Source organism: Protopterus annectens, chromosome 7.part0, assembly GCF_019279795.1.
Source record: "Protopterus annectens isolate FY-2018-M chromosome 7.part0, PAN1.0, whole genome shotgun sequence".
Lineage (NCBI taxonomy): Eukaryota > Metazoa > Chordata > Ceratodontiformes > Protopteridae > Protopterus > Protopterus annectens.
Window position 1 is genome coordinate 214016022 of NC_056739.1, and position 20636 is coordinate 214036657.

The 20636-nt window shown below is 42.3% G+C and overlaps 1 protein-coding gene across 1 annotated transcript in view; it reads right to left on the reverse strand.

Annotated features, from left to right (window-relative positions):
- The window catches only part of CLDN7 (claudin 7), a 132640-nt gene that overhangs the window by 72328 nt on the left and 39676 nt on the right, over positions 1-20636 (reverse strand). The window contains exon 2 of the mRNA XM_044076716.1: positions 2435-2599. Coding sequence (XP_043932651.1) covers positions 2435-2599 — 165 coding nt within the window. The remainder of the gene's footprint in view (positions 1-2434; positions 2600-20636) is intronic.

Consider the following 20636-nt stretch of genomic DNA (forward strand, 5'->3'; position numbering starts at 1 on the left):
GAATATGTTGGGTTTATGTTTAGGCCTTAGTGGCTGACAGGTGTGTGGACTATATGTGGTGGGCAGTGGAGTTTGCCTGCATCTATGCCTCGGAGGTCTCTCGTTTGGGTATGCTTTTTTTGAGGACCTCCACATATGTGGGGGTGTGTTGTGTAGGTGTGGGTGGTGCTGGAGGTCTGGTGTTAATGTCAACCTTCTCAGTGCCAGATATACTGGTTTGTGTGGGAGACAGCAACAACACTGGTGCTTGATGTAATTGGATCCTTCCTAAATTACCAGTATTCATAGTAAAGGTGAGATCAGAAAGGTCAGCAATCATCTGGAACTGGAGATGAAGAGTACTAGGAGAGAAAAAAAAACAGGGCAAACAAAAAAGGAGACTACCAGACAAGAGCAAAAGGGTTTCTGGATAATGTAGCTGGAGTTAGGAAATCTAGGTGAACTGAAGGAGTACAAGGAACAGAAAATTCAGATGAGGGGCAGAAGTTTTTTAGTAATAAAGAAGACTGAAAACTGTCTAGAGGACAGACAAGCAAACAATACTTAATATTTCTACAGGGAAGGAGTGTAAGTCTCCTTTCCTTAAGGACAGTTCAAAGCTTAAGCTGTCAACCTACATGACTATTCCCCACCATGCACTGGTGAGCATAACTGTGGAAGCAGTAGAAAAAGGGAATAGTATGCAGAGGAGATCAGATCAAAAGGAAATACAAAAGGATAAAAGAAAGGCAATCGGGTGGGGTGATTGCGAAAGACAAAAGAAGAATTAACACTGTGGGATGTGGCAACTACAAGTGTGGTTGATAAAGGCTGGAAAAGGAATGGAACAAACTGGAAAGCTAGCAAGCCACTGAAAATAAATCAAAATGCCACACAATGGCACACCAAAGGGGAGTGCATTTAAGGAAGAATTCTGACAAAAATTTTCAGTAATAGACAACGATCAATGACAGACCAAACAAATGCGTTTGCCATTCATGTTCCCTTAAGATAGAGCTGCTGGAAAGGAGAAAAGGTAGGGGTGAGCAACTTTTTTTTTTTATTCAAAAGTAGAGAAGCAGAGGACAGTGTTTGCACAATGAAGAAGGTGCACATAAATTAATGGCAAAATTGACAGGGAAACCCCAAAGGACAAGCTTAGATTAAAAGCAGTAGCTACTTTTCTAACAAACCAAGAATTCAAGGACTCCTACATGCTCAATGGAAAAGGGGGAAAAAAACAGTTCTAGGCTATATTAAAATAGAAAGCCAAACTACAGAATGAAGACAACAAAACTGAAAAAGCAGTCACTACGATATCCCTAGCATGTAGACAAACATGCACCATACACTTTTTGGAATACATACTCTGCAGTACACTGTTAGAAAAGCATCTGCATAATTACCATAAAATTTAAGTTACAGATTTAACTGCTTTTTTCTCAGAATGCAAAGTCATCGCCTTATTTGCTTAACCCTATAAATTTCAAAATTCCCCCCAGTACTGAAAGCTGGATTTTCAGAACTATTTACCACGGAGGGTGCTGCACTTAGAATCTGCATAGTAGCTCTATCCCTCTTCGACTCATGACAGGCTTTTAGTAACAAAAAAAAAAAAAAAAAAAAAAAAAAAACACACACTACTACAGACCTTTATAGAGTAAAGCAAATACTACAGCTAGAGACAAATATTTGGAGAATATTTCTAAAGGAAAAAAAACATAGTTGGCAACCCTTTGAACTCTACCCCTCCTAGTTTATTTGTATCCCTGGCAATTTATTACACCCTAAAATAATCCAATATTTACGCAATTATCAAGACTACTTCAAATGAAATCTGCATAATTTTTAACATAACAGACATACCATACTGAAGTAGCTGTTTGCATTGGGGACACACTTGCCTGGATCATTGCTGAAGTGTCATGTTTAAACCTTAAGCTGGCGAGTTATTCAACAAATAAACTGCATACCATAGGGAATAATGATGCAATTTTTATTTTAATATTAGAGACTACCATGCAGTGAGAGAAAATGTAAACAATGGAAGGTTAGAGTAGTAAAATACTAAGGATCAATACTTTTGCAAACATAAAGGAAGAAAAGCTAACAGAACATGAAGGCAATGGACTAAGTTTTGTTTGGGAAAGCTATTCCTAATTAGCCAAGGAAAAAAAGGGTGAAAACGTATTGGGGGGAGCAAGGAACACCTTTCATCAAATGTATATGCACAATATACAAACAATGAGCAAAGGTGAGGGAGTATAAAGGTGGACTTTAGAGAACAAGAGGGCAGCAAATGCAGAACAAAAAAAATGAGTATGAGGACAGTTTTTACAGCTTGGCCCACAAAAAAAAAAAAGTGCATTAAGTGGAAAAAGGATTGTGAAAAATTGGCACAAAAAGTTGTCAGACTGGATAGTATAAAGAGCAAATTCATTAGTTGACTGCTTACCTCCAAGAAGAAAGATAACCCCACCAACTATGGCAATTCTTGCCTTCTTCACCTTGTCGTTACCACCACAGTTTGTGCACTTCATTCCCATTGTACTCACTCCCATTGCAAAAACGCCCAGAATGATGGAAACCACCATCAATGCACGAGTAGCAGACAGGGCCGCTGCGGAAAGAAAACAAATGTTTGAGCAGTCATCCTGAAAAATCAGTGCACACTTACACCCAGCTTACCAAGAAATGCACGTCCATCATGTAATCCCAGACGACTTGTTAGCCAGCCATCAAATGCAAATATACTAATGAAGTTGTAGAATATCCCGGATGCACATGCATAGTACAAGTTAAAAAGTACATTACTTTAAATCTCACTTCTGCCTTTTAAAACTTACTTTGCTGGATGCACAGCAATGCAACAGAGTATTACTACTTTCTAATTGGAAAGTTACCCTTCAGCTGCTCTCCGCAACTTTTTCCCCATCTGTTCTCCATTTAGTTACTGTGCATGCAAGATTTCTTACACACTATTGCGCATGCAAGATTTTACACACTATAAACAGCAATTTCTTACATAGACACTGTAGAACACAGATCAAATTTTTTTTTTCAAAATGCAATTTTTATTTTCTTGTGCATAAGTTGAGCAGATAAAGAAAATACAAAGACGGTGACACAAAATTTGAGTAAAATCATAACATTTCAATCATTGCTAACTCTCCAAATACCATTTACAATATTTACAATGGTGCTACTATACTCAGGATTGAAAATCGCAAAAACAGATCCTTGTAAGTTAAGTCTGTCAACGTAGTAGAAACAGAAGTTTTGATACATGACCAATTAGTGAATCGGAGCTATATTCCAAGACAACCATTTAGTGGTGTGTTAAGTAAAGGGTGCATCAATATCCAGTGTCCAAAATGTGGTTAACTAGAATCTTCCAAAAGTTGATTATAATAAATGCTAAAAAACGAGATTATTAACCTTTGAGAGGATATGTATAATGAAGCCACAATTCTAAACCCATTCCATGAGAGTTTAGTACTAGCTAACCAATTTTTAGTCATACAATTTGATTAGCGAGCATGTAGCTATTAAAATGTGCTTCCATACTGGATAATTTAGCATCTATAATGTGGAGACGCGCTACCTCCCAGCAAAATGTTGATTTGTGGTATCCCATCTTTTCCATCTATACCTTCTGTACATATTTGCAATACCACAATGTAAAAGATCTGCTTGAGAGTATTGGCAGCAATTACATGCAGGAGATATCTTGGAATCAAATTTATTCAGAAATCACACGTGTAAAATATACATTACTGTTGAACTGTGAATGGATTTTTTGAACTGAGATAATTTAAATAGATTAAGCAAGTTTGTTCGTAATTATAGCTCCTTTGGCGTCCCAGTATTTTGCATAAAGTAAGTAATTCTCATTTAATCTCATTTATGAGAGAGAGTTTTCTTTACGTTAGTCAGGTTCTTTATAACATCTAGAAATTTATTCAAAACTGTCATTTACCTGGGCGTCTATCTCCCTAATTTGACGTACAATGATAACGTATTTTTTATGAAGCTTTAGAGCTTCACTATCTCATGTTGAGTACTCTTGTCTGTAAGTCCCAGATTGTATAGTCTTTTATACAAAGAAAGTCTGCAAGGTTTAATGTTATTTTATTAATTTGAATATGTGTTTAGATGCATCTGGAAGGACCTTGTCCATATCCAAGGTTTTAATCAGATCTTAAACTCAATTTAAACACTCCATTAATTTTGCTCTGATATTTAATGAAGAGAATAGCTTTAGGATTTATATTTACAAGCATGTGCGAGTGCCATAGCTTAACCCAGGTAGGATGCCAGGATTCACTATTAGTTGAAAATTTTCTATCTGCACTTATAATTTTATGGTATAAATCGAAATTAGGCAAAATCAGACCCTTTTCCCTTTTGGGTAGATTAGTTTTAGATATGAAATCCTAACCGATTTGTAGTACCACATGAACTTGGCTAGTTCTTTGTTAATTTTCTGGAGGAAGTAATTACGTTTGAGATGAGAAAGTGGTATAACAATCTAGCAAGAACATTCATTCTAATTATTGCTGCTTTTGATATTGTGGATAGTTTCAATTGCCTCCATCTATGCAAATCCTGTTACTCCATACTTTATGCAAATCCTGTTACTCCATACTTTATGCAAATCCTGTTACTCCATACTTTATGCAAATCCTGTTACTCCATACTTTATATACATTTTTGTAAAGTAGGTAAGTAATTATGGTCAGAAGATATCCCTAGATATTTGATATTATATACCATATTGAAAGAGGACACTGGAAATAGTTTTCTTTGTGATCAAGAGGACTAATGGGGAAAACATGGGATTTCTTTTGGTTTTCTTGACTGTTTGAAGCTTCCAAATAAATGAGTTTATAATTTTCTCGAGATCTGTATTTGGAAGTTCAAAGTAGATATTCAAATCAGCAAATGCCATCATAATTTTATAGTTTAGAATTCTGGGAACCGAATGAAATGTCCTCAGAGAGATTTAGGAAAAATGGTTCAATATAGAGATTGAAAGACTAGAGGACATAGTGGACATCCTTGTCTTGTACCACTAGCTAACTTTATGGGATTCAGATTTTTGTTAATGCATAAGTAGGTTTTAGAGTTCTTGTATAAGGTTTCAACTAGGTTTATAAAGTCTTTAGAAAAGTTGAAGTGTGAAAGTGTTCTAAATAGGAAGTTAAATAACCCTAGTAAGCACACCAATCCAGGAAGTGAGGCACTAAAATAGGAAGGCTTTTAATCCACAGAAAGTGCTCAATCACAAAACAACGCCAACAAAATGGTACATAGTCTTTTTGTTGGCGTTGAAAACGACTGTATACCATTTTGTTGGCGTTAATGGTTTTGGGATTGCGCACTTGCTGTGGATTAAAAGCAGTCCTATTTTTACTGCCTCACTTCCTGGACTGGTGTTCTTACTAGGATTATTTGGCTTGTTACACTTTTATTTTTTGGTCTAAATAGGAAGTTCCAACTAACTCTTGCCGAATGCCTTGCACGCATCTAGAACCAAAGCATATCTAGGGTTTCTACGCGAGTTGGATCATTGAATCCAATGTTAAAGTATTAGCCCAAGCAGGTCTACATACATGAAGCCAGACTGTTCCAAGAGACAATTGATGGCATGATTTTCTCAAGTCTCTCAGCTAGTAGTGAAGCAAGTAACTTAATTAGGGATATTGGTCTATAGTCATTAGGATTTGCAGTGTCAGCATTATTTTTAGGGACAAGAACACAGATCAAAGATGGCATACACAGATGTGAGTTCACTTAGTGGCTTAGACAATAAAACAGATTGCCACAGAAGGGTGGGAGGAGCTGATCAATGCATACTCCAGCTTTTCTGAAGATTGAGGTAATCATATCCCAACAGGCATAACTACCTGGGAGATGGCCAAGAATCACACTCAACAGTGGAAAGAGCTTTGAGAACAAACCCAACCTTCATGGGTCCCGACAATTCTTGTGCAAGACAAGTGGTACTGCCCTGAACTGCAGGGACCAAGTGTTGCAGTAAGTTTCCAATCTCCCAGTGGAACATTATGAAGGCAGAGTTCTCTGGCCCTTCTCCTTCCAGCAACATCCAAAGAGCAACATGAGGGCAATATGCTTCCACCATCAGAGGAAGTAATGAAAGTCTGAATTACAGAACCAGAACAGTTCAGTTTCAAAGTTTTAGATAAACCACCCAAGTCAATTACTTCCAAACCTGAATTATCCTAATGCACTAACCTTGTTTTTATGGGAAAAGGCCTCCGCAATTTCCATACAAGGTATGGTGACCAAGAACCCCTTTTACCTTTAATATAAAGAAGGCTCATGCTTCTGCCCTCAAGGGATAATCTCAACCATTCAACAAAACTGTCATGAGAATCTGAAAACTACAAAAAATACAGGTTTCACAGCAGACTAAAACTAGCTCCCACATTTACATGGTTTTACTGCACCATGCATCAAAAGCCAGGACAAGACAGGTTTAAAAAAGTACAGTTTTGTACCTACCATAAATGTAGATGTTAGAGTGCTAATACAGCTGCAGTCCTCACAGATGGGTTCTCCTGCAGTCAGGCGGGTCCTCGGTCGGCCAATTCCAAAGTCTAGGCCCGGCGTCAATTGTAGTCACTTCTTCCCTGACGTCAGTGCGACAGGGGTATAAAGGAACCAGCAGACGCCATTTTCTTCAGTTTTTCTTGCCCCAGATGTCAGGTGCCCCCAGAAGGAAGGCAATACATAAAATTAGGTAATAATGCAATGCAATATAATCAAAAAACAGTAGTTGCAAGCAAATACACCATAAAAGAATACCCCTAGAGGGGAAGGGAGGGAGGGAAACCTGGACTGCAGCTGTATTAGCACTCTAACATCTACATTTATGGTAGGTACAAAACTACTATGCTCATCGTGCATACAGCTGCAGTCCTCACAGATGGGTAGAATCCCAAAGCTAAGAAAGGGGTGGTAGGCACTAGGTGAAACTAGGAGCCAAATTGCCCAGCAAGACTACAGTGGCAAAGCCTGCTCTAGATCTGGAGTATAATGGTAAGTTGTAGTGCTTGGAGAAGGTATGCACAGAACTCCAAGTGGCTGCTTCCAAGATATCCTTGGTAGTAACTCAGAGGAAGGCTGCAGAGGTGGCTGTGGCCCTGGTGGAATGAGTTCTAATGCCTGTAGGTACAGTTTTGCCATGAAAGGAATAGCAAAAGCGTATGCAGTGGGCTATCCATTTTGAAATTGTTTGAAAATTGGCTTTCCTTGAGCTCCTACTGCATAGGCCACAAAGAGCTGTTCTGATTTTCTGAAAGGCTTTGTTCTGTCCAAATAACGCAGTTGTCTGTGGATGTCCAAGGAATGTAGAAATCTCTCCCCTTTGTTTTGAGGACAAGGATAAAAGGTAGGTAAGTGTATGGCCCGATTTAAAGCTACCCTGGATACCACTTTAGGCATAAAGGATGGGTTGGTTCGTAAGGAAACTCTGTCCTGATGGAAGATGATAAAAGGCTGGACAGCCATGAGAGCCTGTAATTCTGAAACTCTACGAGCAGAGGTGATAGCCAGAAGGAAAGCTGTTTTCCAGGACAAATATTGCAAATCTGCTGAAGCAGCTGGCTCAAAAGGAGGCAGGGTCAGTTTTTCCAGAATCCCAAGCAGGTATTGGTGGTTTCCTTGGAGGTCTCAAATTCTTAGCCCCTCTGAGGAACTGTCTTGAGAGGGTGAGAGAATAAAGGTGGATCAGTGTTGTATTCTGCAGAAATGGCTGAGGCATGGATTTTGATGGAGGAGAAAGTCCACTGCTTAGCAGTTCAGTCAAATGTTGTGGTATTTGAGGTAAATTCAGTTTTCCAGGGTCCTGGCCCTTTTTCTCATTTCAGGTACAAAAACACTTCCATTTTGCGGAGTAAGCTTTTCTAGTTGGCCTTCTGGCCTCCAAAATGACATCCTGCACCTCCTTGGAGAGTAGGGCCTGCTGTGATGCTAAGGAATCTTCCATGCGGCTAGATTGTGTGTTTTTAGTTGACTGAAGAGTTTTGAAGCTGTGTGGAGTCAGAAGAGGCATTAGAAGCAGGGTCCATGGTGGGGAATGCGTCAGGCTTCTCAGGAGTGGGTACCAGTGTTGTCTTGGCCAGTCCGGAGCAATGAGGATCATCTTTGGCCTGTCTGCTCTGGTCTTCAATAGCACTTTGGGCAGCAGAGGAAGAGGTGGGAAGGCAAACTGTCGTTGATGCCCAAATGAGAGAGTGTCCACTCTCCAGGCCTTTGGATGGAAGATCCTTGAGCAGAAATTTTGTCAATTGATATTTGTGGGAGGCAAAGATCTATGTCTGGCCTTCCCCATTCTTGGATTATTTCTGTAAAAACTTTTGGACAGAACTTCCATTCGTGTGGCTCTCTCATATTCCTGCTTAGGTTGTCTGCCAGCATGTTTTCCTTGCCTGGCAAGTACTGTGCTTGTAGTTCCATTTGCAAGTCCATGGCCATGTTCCAAAGTGACATGGCCAGTCTGCATAGGGGGTAAGAATGTGTTCCTCCCAGCTTGTTTATGTACCACAACTGTGGTGTCGTCTTATCAAAAGTTGACCTGGTTGTAGAAAGTTCTTGAAAGCTATAATAGCATTTATTACTGCTAGCATTTCTTTTTGATTGATGTGAAGGTGCTTTTCTTTTTGGGACCATTTGCCCTGAATGCACCGTTCTGTCATGTGCACCCCCCAGGCGTAGTCAGAGGAGTCTGTTGTGATGACTTGATTTGCTTGAGGCTTGCTGAAAGGAAGACCTGTGTTTGTTTGGCATCCTTGAGCCCACCACAGAAATTCCTTTTGCAGACATGGAATTAGTGGTATTACTGTTTCCAAACTGTGGCTGTGTTGAGACCATATGTTTTTCAGGTACCATTGTAGTTTCCTCATATGCAGCTTTGCACATGGGATTAGTAAGATGCAAGATGCCATGAATCCCAGAGCCTGCAGGATTTTCCTTGCAGTAAGCCTGGTGCAATTTGCTAGTGTTCTGAAGTATTGGATTAGTTGCCCCTGCTTTTCTGGAGTGAGGTAAGCCATCTGGGTGTTTGTGTCCAAGTTGGCACCCAGGAAAATTATCTTCCAAGAGGGTATTAGTCTATTTCTTTTTGTTGACTGTGTATCCCAGAGAGTTCAATAACATTATTACATAAGCCAGATGTTTCTGAAGGATGCGTTTGCTGTCCGCTTGGATCAGTCGTCCAAATAGGGATATATTTGTATCCCTTGAAGTCTGCAGTAGGCAGTTACTGATGCCAGGCATTTCGTGAATACTCTGGGCACAGTAAATAAGCCAAAGGGCAATGCAGAGAATTGATAATGAGTTGAACCTGCAAGAAATCTGAGGTATCTTCTGCAATTTTGTCTGATTGGGACGTGCAGGTATGCCTCCTTGAGGTCCAATGTTACCAGCCAAGACTCCTTGCCCAGCATGGGGAAGAAGCTGCTGTAGAGTGAGCATCTTGAATTTTGGTACGAGTAGGAATGTGTTTAGGATGGATAGATCCAGAATAGGTCTCCAATCTTTTCCCTTCCTTGGCACCAGAAATAGCCTGAAATAAAAGTCTTGACCTTGTTTGTGCATAGGTACCTCTTGAATAGCTTTCATGTTTATGAAATCTGTAATTAGCCTTTGTGCCTCTGCCCTTTGATTGTGTGTGGCAGGTTTGGCATGCCTCATTTTTGGAAGGGTGTGAAAATGGAATTTGTATCCTCTGTTTATAATGTCCAGGATCCATTTGTCCTTTGTGACAGTATGCCATTTTTTTGAAAATAATGCCAGCTTTCCTCCCAAGGGGGGTGCCATTTGAGATCTGGTTGGCATGCAAAGTGGAAAGTCATTGGGTTTGCTTTCTGATAGATTGCGAGTTGTCCTCACCACCTCTGTGTAGGAGCTTGCCATAGTCTGCCTCTGTACGATCCTTGGGATTGTCCTCTGCCCCTCGGGCGCCTGTATCTGCCTCTTTGGGGTCTGTGGCAGGAAAGGACCAGTTTTTGGAAGGCCAATTTCTACTAAAACGTGGGGGTTGAACCTGTAGAAATTCTCAGTTTGCATTGATTTAGCCTTTTCCTCCATTATCCTTAATACCTCCTCAGCATTAGCACCAAATAGTACATCCTTTTGAAGAGGAGAGTCTAGTAATTTAGCTTTGACATAAGTCTTGTTCCTTAAGCCAGGCATGCCTACGTATGACTGATCCTGTAACAGCAGCTCTGAATGAGGCCTCTAGAGCATCAAAACCACATTGTAAGGTATGCTTACCCACTTGTTCTGCACTATGCATCAAGTCCTGCAACTCCTTTAAGTCCTGCTGTTCAGGTTGTGACATTTTACTTTTCAATTGTGATAAACTGATGGTATTTTAGCATATGAAACTGACAGTTTAAGGCCCTCATAGATAAGGTAGCAGAGGTATATACCTTTTTTCCCCACCTTTCTAAGGATCTGGAATCTCTCTCGGAAGGCAAATGATTTTTTAGCAATGGAGGCCTCAACTGCCTTGGGGCCCTGTGAGATGGCTTCTGGGTCAGCAGCATGGCTCTTTTATAGAGATTGGTGTGAGTCAGGGACCCTGTAGTACCGGTCAGGCTTAACTGGAGCTGGAGGTAGAGAGTCCGGGTTAAGGCAGACCTCCGAGTAAACATCTAGGATGTCCAAGAAAGGAGGTATAGCCAAAGGCCTGTGCCGAGGAAGCAAGAGAAATTCCCTGAGCCTTTTCTTGGAATCAGAATAATCCTGGCCTTCCCAGTGGAAGTGTTCCCTTAAGGTATGCAAAGTTTCCCCAAATGAGTAATCCTCAGGGGGGATACAGAAGGGATGGACTCCTCCGCAGAGTCTTCAAAAGGGGAAGAATGTTCCTGATCAGAGTGCTCTGAAATAATGGAGCCCTGATCAGAGGAGGGGGAATCTTCCTCCACTCTAGGCCTTTTGTCTGGAGGGGGCTGAGAACCTCTGATAAGAGTAATTAAATCCTCAGCCATTTTAAGCATCTGTTTCTTAGGCATGGGGCCTGGAGATGGGCCCTGTGCAGCTGGTCTCAGAGTGCATGGTTGCTTTAGACTTAGTGAAAGCCTTGATAGAGAAAGAGGAGGAAGGTCTGAAGACACCTTGAGTGGAGGTGGACCTGTCCACATTCTGAGTTGCAACTCACAGTGGCTTTGGTATCTGTAGTCGGGGTGTGGGCAGAGGAGCCTGCGACCTCGTGTACAGGAGACAGTCAAAGGCAGGTAGTCGGTAGGCAGGGGATGCGTAGGCACCTGAGAACCGGACCACATGTAGCCAGCTTTGGCGTAGTGTCAGTCCTTGTCTTTTGTTTTTTTGGACAAAACCGGAGTAAGAGTATCCGACGACATAGTATAGTTAAATGCTTTTCCAAAATAATGCTGGGCGAACTCCGCCAGACGCTTAATAGTGCGTTTGTTGAATGTAGCACAAAAGCAGCTTGCAGAGACCTCGTGGTCTGGGCCTAAACAAGGTATACAGAGGGAATGGAAATCCTTATGTGGTATTTGCTTCCCACAAGAAATACAAATTATTAACTTTGTCTGACATCGGTCAGAGGCAAGAAAAGGTTCCCCAACGGGGTACTTAGCTTAAGACGACTTCGGTTTCCAAATTTTCGTAATCTCAGGAGCTGGTCGACCGGCACTTGCGAACTGCTTCTGCTTCGGGCAACGCGCAGCAAGAAAGACTGAAGAAAATGGTGTCGGCTGGTTCCTTTATACCCCTGTCGCACTGACATCAGGGAAGAAGCAATGAAAACCGACGCCGGACCTAGACTTTGGAATTCAGCCGACCGAGGACCCACCTGATGGCAGGAGAACCCATCTGCGAGGACTGCAGCTGTATGCACGATGAACATCAGCCTGCAGTTCCTGGAGAAAAAGGGATGGAACAGCTTCAGCACTGACAGATAAGATCCTCAGTATCTTCCTGCTGGTCAGCTTTATTTAATTAAAGTCCTGCAGCTTCTCACACGCATTTGGAAAACTAAAACACTGGCCTGAGATAATGCAGTATCTAATGCACCAAAATTAGACTCATTTGTTTGTGGTGGTGCAGCAGTAGCTTTGTCGCCTCACAGCAAGAGGTTCTCCCATTTGATTCTCGGCTGGAATGCTTATGTGGAGTCTGCATGTGCTCCCCGTGGTCTAGTGGCGTTTTGAAAGACCATGAGTGAATGTGCATGCGTTTGTTGACTGCTGGCCACCGGGCTGGAACCTCTGCACCATAAAAAAATCGACTGCTAATCATTAGCAGACCGGAGTTCCACTGTGGTGACCCCCAACCGGGAAAAGCCAAAAGAAAACATTTATTTGAATTTCTTAGAGGTAGAACACTGTTCCCACTGGGAGACCCATTCCAATCTCAGCCTAGGAAAAAAGTCACATGGACATACAGAGTCTGATGAAAAGCACTGTGTACATATGTATAACATTATATAAACCCTATATCTACACACAGTGAATATAGGTGGCTTGAAGTAAAGGCACTAGATAAAGGGCATTATATGCAGGGAGTACAAAAATATACACACATACTACACAGTGGAAATCAGAGTTGGCATGCTGAAAGAGAGAGAGCATGTGCAAGTTATGCAGATGGAAGCCGGTCGTTAGGGTACAGGACGTACACGAGTGCACATTCAAGCTAGCAGATGCATTTTTCTAGTCTTGAAATGGGCTTTTATTTAGGAATTAAAAGGGGAGCGATTCCCAGAGTTTGGGACAAATGACTGAAAAAGCATGGTGTGTCCAGTGAAAAAGCTTGGGGGAGGACGTGATTTGTCAAGATGTTTAAGGTTGCATGTTGGAACATCTCGAATAGTCTAGAAACTAATGGAGAGGTGGTGTCATTCTTTATCAGTTTAGGCAAGCAGAAATTCTGCCAGTTATTTCATAGGAAGCCAGTCGGCTTTTTCAATGGTTTGAGAGAGAAATCGGTGAATGGTATTTGAAATGGACTGAATGGTAGAGCAATTTCTTTAGAAGCTGTAGCAGTTAGTGGGAGACCGTATTCTAGCTGAGCCAGTAAGATGCCATTACCTATGGCATTTCTACAGGGTCTGATGAGAAAGATCCTATTAGCCCAGAATAGTGTGTGCGTGTGCCTGTGTAGTCCAGGTGGAGATGCAACTTTAGAAAGGGGTCAAACCAAAATATGACATTTTCAGTGGTGTTACGATAGAAGTAAGCTTTGGTCTAGTTCTAGAAACCATAGTTTTTGTTTTAATGAAAAATGATTTACTGCCAACTTTCTAACTCAATCAGGGCATGGAAAAAAAAACGAAAGTTCAAGATACCAGAGAGTGTGGTTGGAATGGACACAGGCATAAAAGGAAGTTGGTTAATGTGGAAAAGAGGAGTGGTGTCAGAATAGATCCTTGAGGGACTAGAGGTTAGTGAACTGAAATTAACTGAAAAAGTAGCAGTGAAGTGTTATCACAATGCATGTCAGTGAGATGGTATCAGAACAGAGTTAGAACAAAAGGATAGTACAGTTTTGTACCTACCATAAATGTAGATGTTAGAGTGTACACCCTGCTGCAGTCATCACACTTGGGTTATCCTGTCATCAGGCGGTCCCGCAGTCAGCCGGAAATACAAAGTCTTGGTCCGGCGTCGGTTGCTGTCACTTCTTCCCTGACATCGGTGCGGCAGGGGTATAAATAATGCATCAGACACCATTTTCTTCAGTTTTTCTTGCCCCAGACGTCAGGTGCCCCCAAAAAGGTGGTCAGTAATTAGTACCAAATTAAGTAATTTTTGCACAAACACAAAATCCCTCCAGTTATAAGCAAATACATCAGGAAGGTATTGTAGAAATTTAGCCAGTTAGATCAGAGGGGATGGAGGGAGGGTAACCTGTACTGCAGCAGGGTGCACAACATCTACATTTATGGTAGGTACAAAACTGTACTATGTTCATTGTTACCCTGCTGCAGTCATCGCACTTGGGAAGAATCACAAAGCTAAGGATGGGTGGAGGAGTTAGGGGAGGCTAGAAGGCCCTGCAGAACTGCAGTGGCGAAGCCAGCTCTAGTCTTTGAGTAAAGTGGTAAGCGGTAGTGTTTGGTAAAGGTGTGTACTGAACTAAGTTGCAGCTTCCAAATTCTCCTTGGTTGGAACCCCCCTGAGGAAGGCTGTAGATGTAGCTGTTGCCCTGGTAGAGTGGGGCCTAATAGTAGCAGGAACTGGTTTTCCATGATGGGTATAGCAAAAATGAATGCAATGTCCTATCCATTTGGAAATGGTTTGTTTTGATATAGCTTTCCCTTGTGAAGCTGTAGAATAGGATACAAAGAGCTGGTCAGATTTTCTGAAAACCTTAGTTTTATCCAAGTAGTAACAAAGTTGCCTGTGAATGTCCAAGGAATGCAGGAGTTTCTCCTTTGTTCTGTGGATAAAGTCACACTGGAAACCACCTTGGGCATGAAGGAAGGATTAGTTCGTAGAGAAACTGTCTTGATGGAAAATGAGGAAAGGTTCCACTGCCATTAGTGCCTGCAGCTCAGACTCTTCTAGCTTGAAGTTATTGCTAGCAGCAGGGCAGTCTTCCATGATAGAAACTGTAGATCTGCAGAGAAAGCTGGTTCAAAGGGAGGTTGCGTAAGTTTTTCCAGAACAAAATTGAGGTCCCATGTTGGTGTAGGTGCTCTCCTGGGGGGGCCTAATGTTTTTTGCCCCTCTGAGGAACTGCCTTAGAAGTGGATGTGAAAATAAGGGTGGATCCGTGTTGTAGTGGGCTGAAATAACTGATGCATGGATTTTAATGGAAGAAAAAGAAAGTCCTTTGTGCAACATCTCAGTTAAATACTGTAGAATCTGAGGCATGTGAGGCTGAAGTGTGTTTTGGCCCTTAGCTTGGTTCCAGACAAAACCTTTTCCATTTGTCCGAATAGGCCTTCCTGGTGCTGGGACTCCTAGCTTCCAGAATAACATCCATAACTGCTTGGGAAAGAGGAGCTGGCTGGATGCTTAGGTGATTTGCCATGCAGCCAGATTTAAGGTTTTGAGCTGGCTGTGAAGGATTGTTTTGCTGTGTGAGCAAATGGGCAATTTGTGGTAAAATCCAAGGTGGGCCCTGGGCCATATTCCTCAATAGTGGGTACCAGTGCCGGCGTGGCCAGTCTGGGGCTATGAATATCAGTCGTGGTCTCCTTTCTGACTTTCAGAAGCACCTTTGTGAGGAGAGGTAATGGAGGGAAGGCATATACTGTCAGGTTTCTCCAACTGAAGGAGTGCACGTCCACTTTCCAAGCTTGATGGTGAAGTGTCCTTGTACAATATTTTGTTAATTGGACCTGTTTTCCAGTCCTCAAAACTATGTCTGGAAGGCCCCATTTTTGAGTTATCATTGCAAATATTTGTGGATCCAGTTACCACTCGTGGGGATCCATGATGTTTCTGCTGAGGTAGTCTGCCAATGTGTTCTTTTTTCCTGGCAGAAATTGAGCTTGTAACCGAACTTGGTAAGCCAGAGCTGTGTTCCACAAGGTCATTGCTTGCCTGCATAGAGGGTAGGAGTGTGTACCCCCTTGTTTATGTACCACATTACTGTGGTGTTGTCAGTCCTTATTCTAAGTTGTCCTGGATGTAATGGATTCTTGAAGGTTGTCAGAGCATTCTGTACAGCTAGCATCTCTTTGATTGATGTGCAGATTCCTTTGATCTGCAGTCCACACTCCTTGAACGCACTGTCCTGCCCTGCCATGTGTGCCCCCCCAGGCGTAGTCAGATGCATCTGTTGTCATAGTTTGCCTGGCTGGGGGAAAGGTGAAAGGCTGACCTTGTGGAGAGGACATGCCTGTGACCACCATAGAAACTCCTGTTGTAGGCAGGGAATGAGAGAGTGTCCAAGCTGTGGCTCTGTTGAGACCATACGCCTTTTAGGTACCACTGTAATTTCCTCATATGCAGCTTTGCAAATGGTAGTAGTCTGCAAGATGCCATGAAGCCCAAGGCCTGCAGAATTTTTCTTTTGCAGGTAGTTGCGTCTTTCTTGCCATTGTTTAGAAATACTGAGTCAGTTGTAGTTGTTTGTCTGGCGTCAGATAAGCCTTCTGGGCAGTTCTATTCAAGCTGGCACCCAGGAATGCCATTTTGTGAGGGTACTAGTTTTGATTTCTTTTCGTTTACTGTGTACCCCAGGCAACTTAGATGTTGTTTTACCAAAGCCAGATGTTGTAAGAGAACGTCCTTGCTTTCTGCTTGGATGAGGCAGTCGTCCAGCTATGGGTATATTTGAATTCCTCCTTGTCTGCAGTATGTAATTATTGGTGCCAGACATTTTGTGAAGACCCTGGGCACAGTAGATAAGCCAAAGGGCAGTGCAGAGAATTGGTAATGGGTTGAACCTGCAATGAAACTTGAGGTATCTTCTGCAACTTTGATAGGGACATGCAGGTATGCGCCTCCTTGAGGTCCAACGTTACTAGCCATGCTTCATTGCCCAACATGGGAAGTAGCTGCTGTAGTGTTAGCATCTTGAATTTGGGTACTTTTAAGGCGGCGTTTAGAATTGAAAGGTCCAGAATTGGTCTCCAGGCATTGTCCTGTCTGGGAACTAGAAAGAGTAGAGTAAAATCTTTGGCCTTGCTCTCGTGTAGGTACCAGATGAATGGCTCTCATGTCCCAGAGAGCTGTAATTTGTTTTTGTGCCTCTGCCCACTGATTGTGGCAGGTTTGGCATTCCTCTTTTCATTGGCAAGGTGTGAAAATGGAATCTGTATCCTCGTGAAGTTATGTCTAGGACCCATTTGTCCTAATGTGCCAGTTGTCTGAAGAAAGTGCGAGTTTTCCTCCCAAGGGGGCTGCCAAGAGTGTTGCTTGGCCAGATGAGGTGCAAGTCATTGAGTTTGCCTTCTGGTAGTTTGGGACCTGTCTTCTCCTCCCTTCTGTGTTGCAGTGCCCCATTGTCGAGGTTTGTACTGGGCTTGTGGTGGTACTCTGTCTCTTGGACGTCTGTATTTACCCCTCTGTGGTCTGTCAGTAGCTAGAAAGGACCAATTTTTTGTTGGCCAATTTCTGCTGAAGCGAGGGGGCTATACCTGCAGAAAATCTTTGACTGTCTGCATAGATTTTGCCTTATCCTCCATTTTCTTTAAGACTACTACTGCTTTAACTCCAAAAGAACATCCTGCTGTAAGGGAGCATCTAGAAGCTTTGCTTTAACATGATCAGGCAGAATTTGTTCCTTTAACCAAGCATGCCTACGTACAACAGACCCAGTGACAGCTGCTCTGCAGGAAGCCTCCAAAGAATCAAACCCACATTGTAAAGTATGTTTGCCCACCTGTTCAGTTGCATGCAACAGATCCTGAATTTCTTTCAATTCAGACTGTTGAGGGAGTGTGCTCATTTTTTGTTTTAACTGAGACATTAGAAATTGCTGATATTTTAGCATGTGAAATTGGCAATTTAGTGCCCTCATAGCTATAGTGGCTGAGGTGTAAACCTTTTTCCCCCCTACCTGTCTAGTGCTCTGGAGTCCCTTTCAGAGGGTACAGGATTTTTTGCCATAGAAGCCTTAGCCCCTTTCGCAACAGGGCTTTTATAAAGGAATTTGTGGGAATCAGGCACTCTATAGTATGTCAGGTTTGGCTGGAGCAGGAGGCAGAGAATCTGGGTTCAAACTGGATTCTAAGTAAACATCATCCACAATGTCTAAAACTGGGGGGATGGCAAGTGGTCTGTGCTGGGGGAGCAAAAAAAACTGAGCCTTTTCTTTCAGTCAGAGTAGTCCTGACCTTCCCAGTGAAAATGTTCCCTCAGTGTGTAAAGTTTCCCCAAAGGAGTAGTAGCTGAGGGAATAGAATCCTTAGCATCAGAATCTTCATAAAGGGGAGAAGGAGTAATCTTGGTCCTCAGAGGAGTCTGAGGAAAGAGACTATCAGAGGAGGCATAATCTTCCTCTTGTCTAGGCCTTTTGTCGGGTGGGGGTTGGGAACCCCTGATTTAAGAGATCAAATCTTCAGCCATTTTGAGCATCTGTTTCTTAGGCATGGGGCCTTGAACTGGAGAATGAAGTGCAGTCTTTGGTTTAATAGGAGTCTTAATCTTAGGATACGTTTTTATGGTGAGCGTAGTCTGTCTGAAGACGCCTTCAGAAACTGAAGGTGTTTCTGCAGCACCATCTCTTTCAGCAATGTCGTCGGTAGGGGCTAAACAAAATGGCTGCGTCGGCCTTGTACTCTCCACCAAAAGCTCCGAACCGGTCTCTGGTTCCAGATCTGCAGTAGTCCGGGGCTGCGTCGGAGCCTCACTGAAAACCAGTGAACCGGAGACCAGACCAGCCAAGGCCTCTGGCGTCTGGCTTGGGTCTAGGCTGCCTGTCCTTATCCTTGCGTCTTTTGTGAATGCTGGTAGTTGGTTGCTCAGATGGCATTGTGTAGTTAAATTTTCTACCGTAGTGTCGTGCGAAATCAAAGCGTCTTTATAGTACGCTTATTAAACCTAGCACAAAGACAACAACCAGTGACGTCGTGATCTGGGCCTAGGCAAGGTATGCAGTAAGAATGAAAATTCTTGAGGTATTTGCTTCCCACAAGAAATAGAAAAAGTTTCCAATTGTATCGGTCCGAGGCAAGAAAAAAAAAAAAAAAAAAGTTTCCCCAACAGGGTACTTGGCTTTATTGAAGACTTCGGATCTGAAATTAGACTTCGAAAATCTCAGGAGTCGGCCGACCGGCAGTTGCGAACTGCTTCCGCTTCGGGCACCACGCAGCAAGAAAGACTGAAGAAAATGGCATCTGATGCATTTATACCCCTGGCACACTGATGTCAGGGAAGAAGCGACAGCAACAGACACCGGACCAAGATTTTGGAATTCCGGCAGACTGCGGGACCGCCTGACAACAGGATAACCCAAGTGTGATGACTGCAGCAGGGTAACACGATGAATATCTGGTAATGTCAAAAACTGCTTCAGTAATTAGGCCTTTCTCCATTTCAAGAGGAAAGTGTTGTTGCCAAGTATCCAGATAGTTGTGGAAGTACTGTGACAAGACAAAGCCCATACTGCTTTTTGAGAGGGGTGGTGGTACTAGTCAACATTGAGAGGGGTGGTGGTGGTACTAGTTGACATTGTTCGCAAACGGTCATTTTTCCAGAATCTTTCCTACAGCAGAAAGGATAGAAATTGGCCAAATGTAGGATTGAGTTTCTCAGGGAGTGGTTTACAAACAGTATTTCTCCAGATATTAGGCTTAGTGTTAAGTGTAATACATTAATGAAGCACCTCTCCAACCTGTGTAAGGATGTTGTCGCCAGTGATAAACCATGGGTGAAGGGAGTTAAGTACCAGATGGGCTACTGAACTTCTGTTCAAGCAGAAGGTAGATTTCCTTGCATAGGACAGTTCTGAAGTAGATTGTAGGGATGTATATAGACAGGAGGGTCAAATGCCAGCCTGGGACTGGCTACAGAAAGGTCTAGGAGGGTTGCTAAACTGAGAAAGGAAGGCAAAGACTGAAAGTTAAGGATGATGTGGAATTCATGGAGGGAAGGCAGTTGCTGAATCGAGAAAGGAAGGCAGACACAAAGTTAATAGGGAAGGCTCTTGAATCTTGTAAGATGGCAGACACATTTCAAGAAGTTTTAGGGTGATTTTATTATTAGCTACGTGCCAGTCTCGTCTACACATTAAATGTAGTAATAGGACTTCATGCCTGAAACTGGTATAAATGATTCCTTTTTTGCAAGTACTGAAGCACATCTATTATGTAGCTGGAATTTACAGTCCTGACAGTTCCCCCTGAAACCCCTCATCCTACACGAGTTTGTGATAAAAATTCACACCCATCACACCTCTGCACTCTATTCTATGAAAGAATAGCTGACCAGCAGAGGTATAAGAATTGCCCCCACCACCCATAAAACTCCTAGAAGAATTAGTAGCCTCCATAGCCAATATCTTGCATCACTGTGCAATTCAAAGAAGGTATTACAGATACAAGCACCAAAGAGCACTGCAGACAGTGCTACTTCAGAATAGCTCAATTTTGCTGCATGATCTCAAAATAGAGCACTGATGCTTAAAGTGCACAACTGTGCTTATTTGGAAATTTTACACAGTAATTTAAAAAAAAAAAAAAAACTTTACAAAAAAGAGAAAGTAAAAAAAATACTTCAGTTCATAAGGCAGTAAATCACAAGTATTGCATTGCACTGCTCTAGTTTTTTCATTAGCAAACAAGTGTACAATTCCTTAAAGCAGCCAAAGCCAACAAATATTTGTACAAATATATAAAATTCTATTTGCAGAGAAGCTGCTCTCAGCAAATCATTCTGGAGGACTCAACCAATGATTAAATCTTTTGAAAAGATTGAAATACAAAGACTGCCAACATTTTGGGGACAACCTGTCTGGACAAACGTAATGCCATCCTCTCTACCACAGATGGTGTTAAAAAAAAAAAAAAAGAAGGAGTACATCTGGATTAGTGTGCTTTAAGCAGATGCAGTTGGGTGTTCTTGTACATGGATACACTGCAAAAATTCAGCAAATAGCAACGTTTTATAAAGGAAACATTATTAAGAAGCTTTAAAGGCAGACTTCAACATACAGTGCTCAAGATTTAATGCACAAAATGTTGAAGTAGCTTTAACTCTCATTCA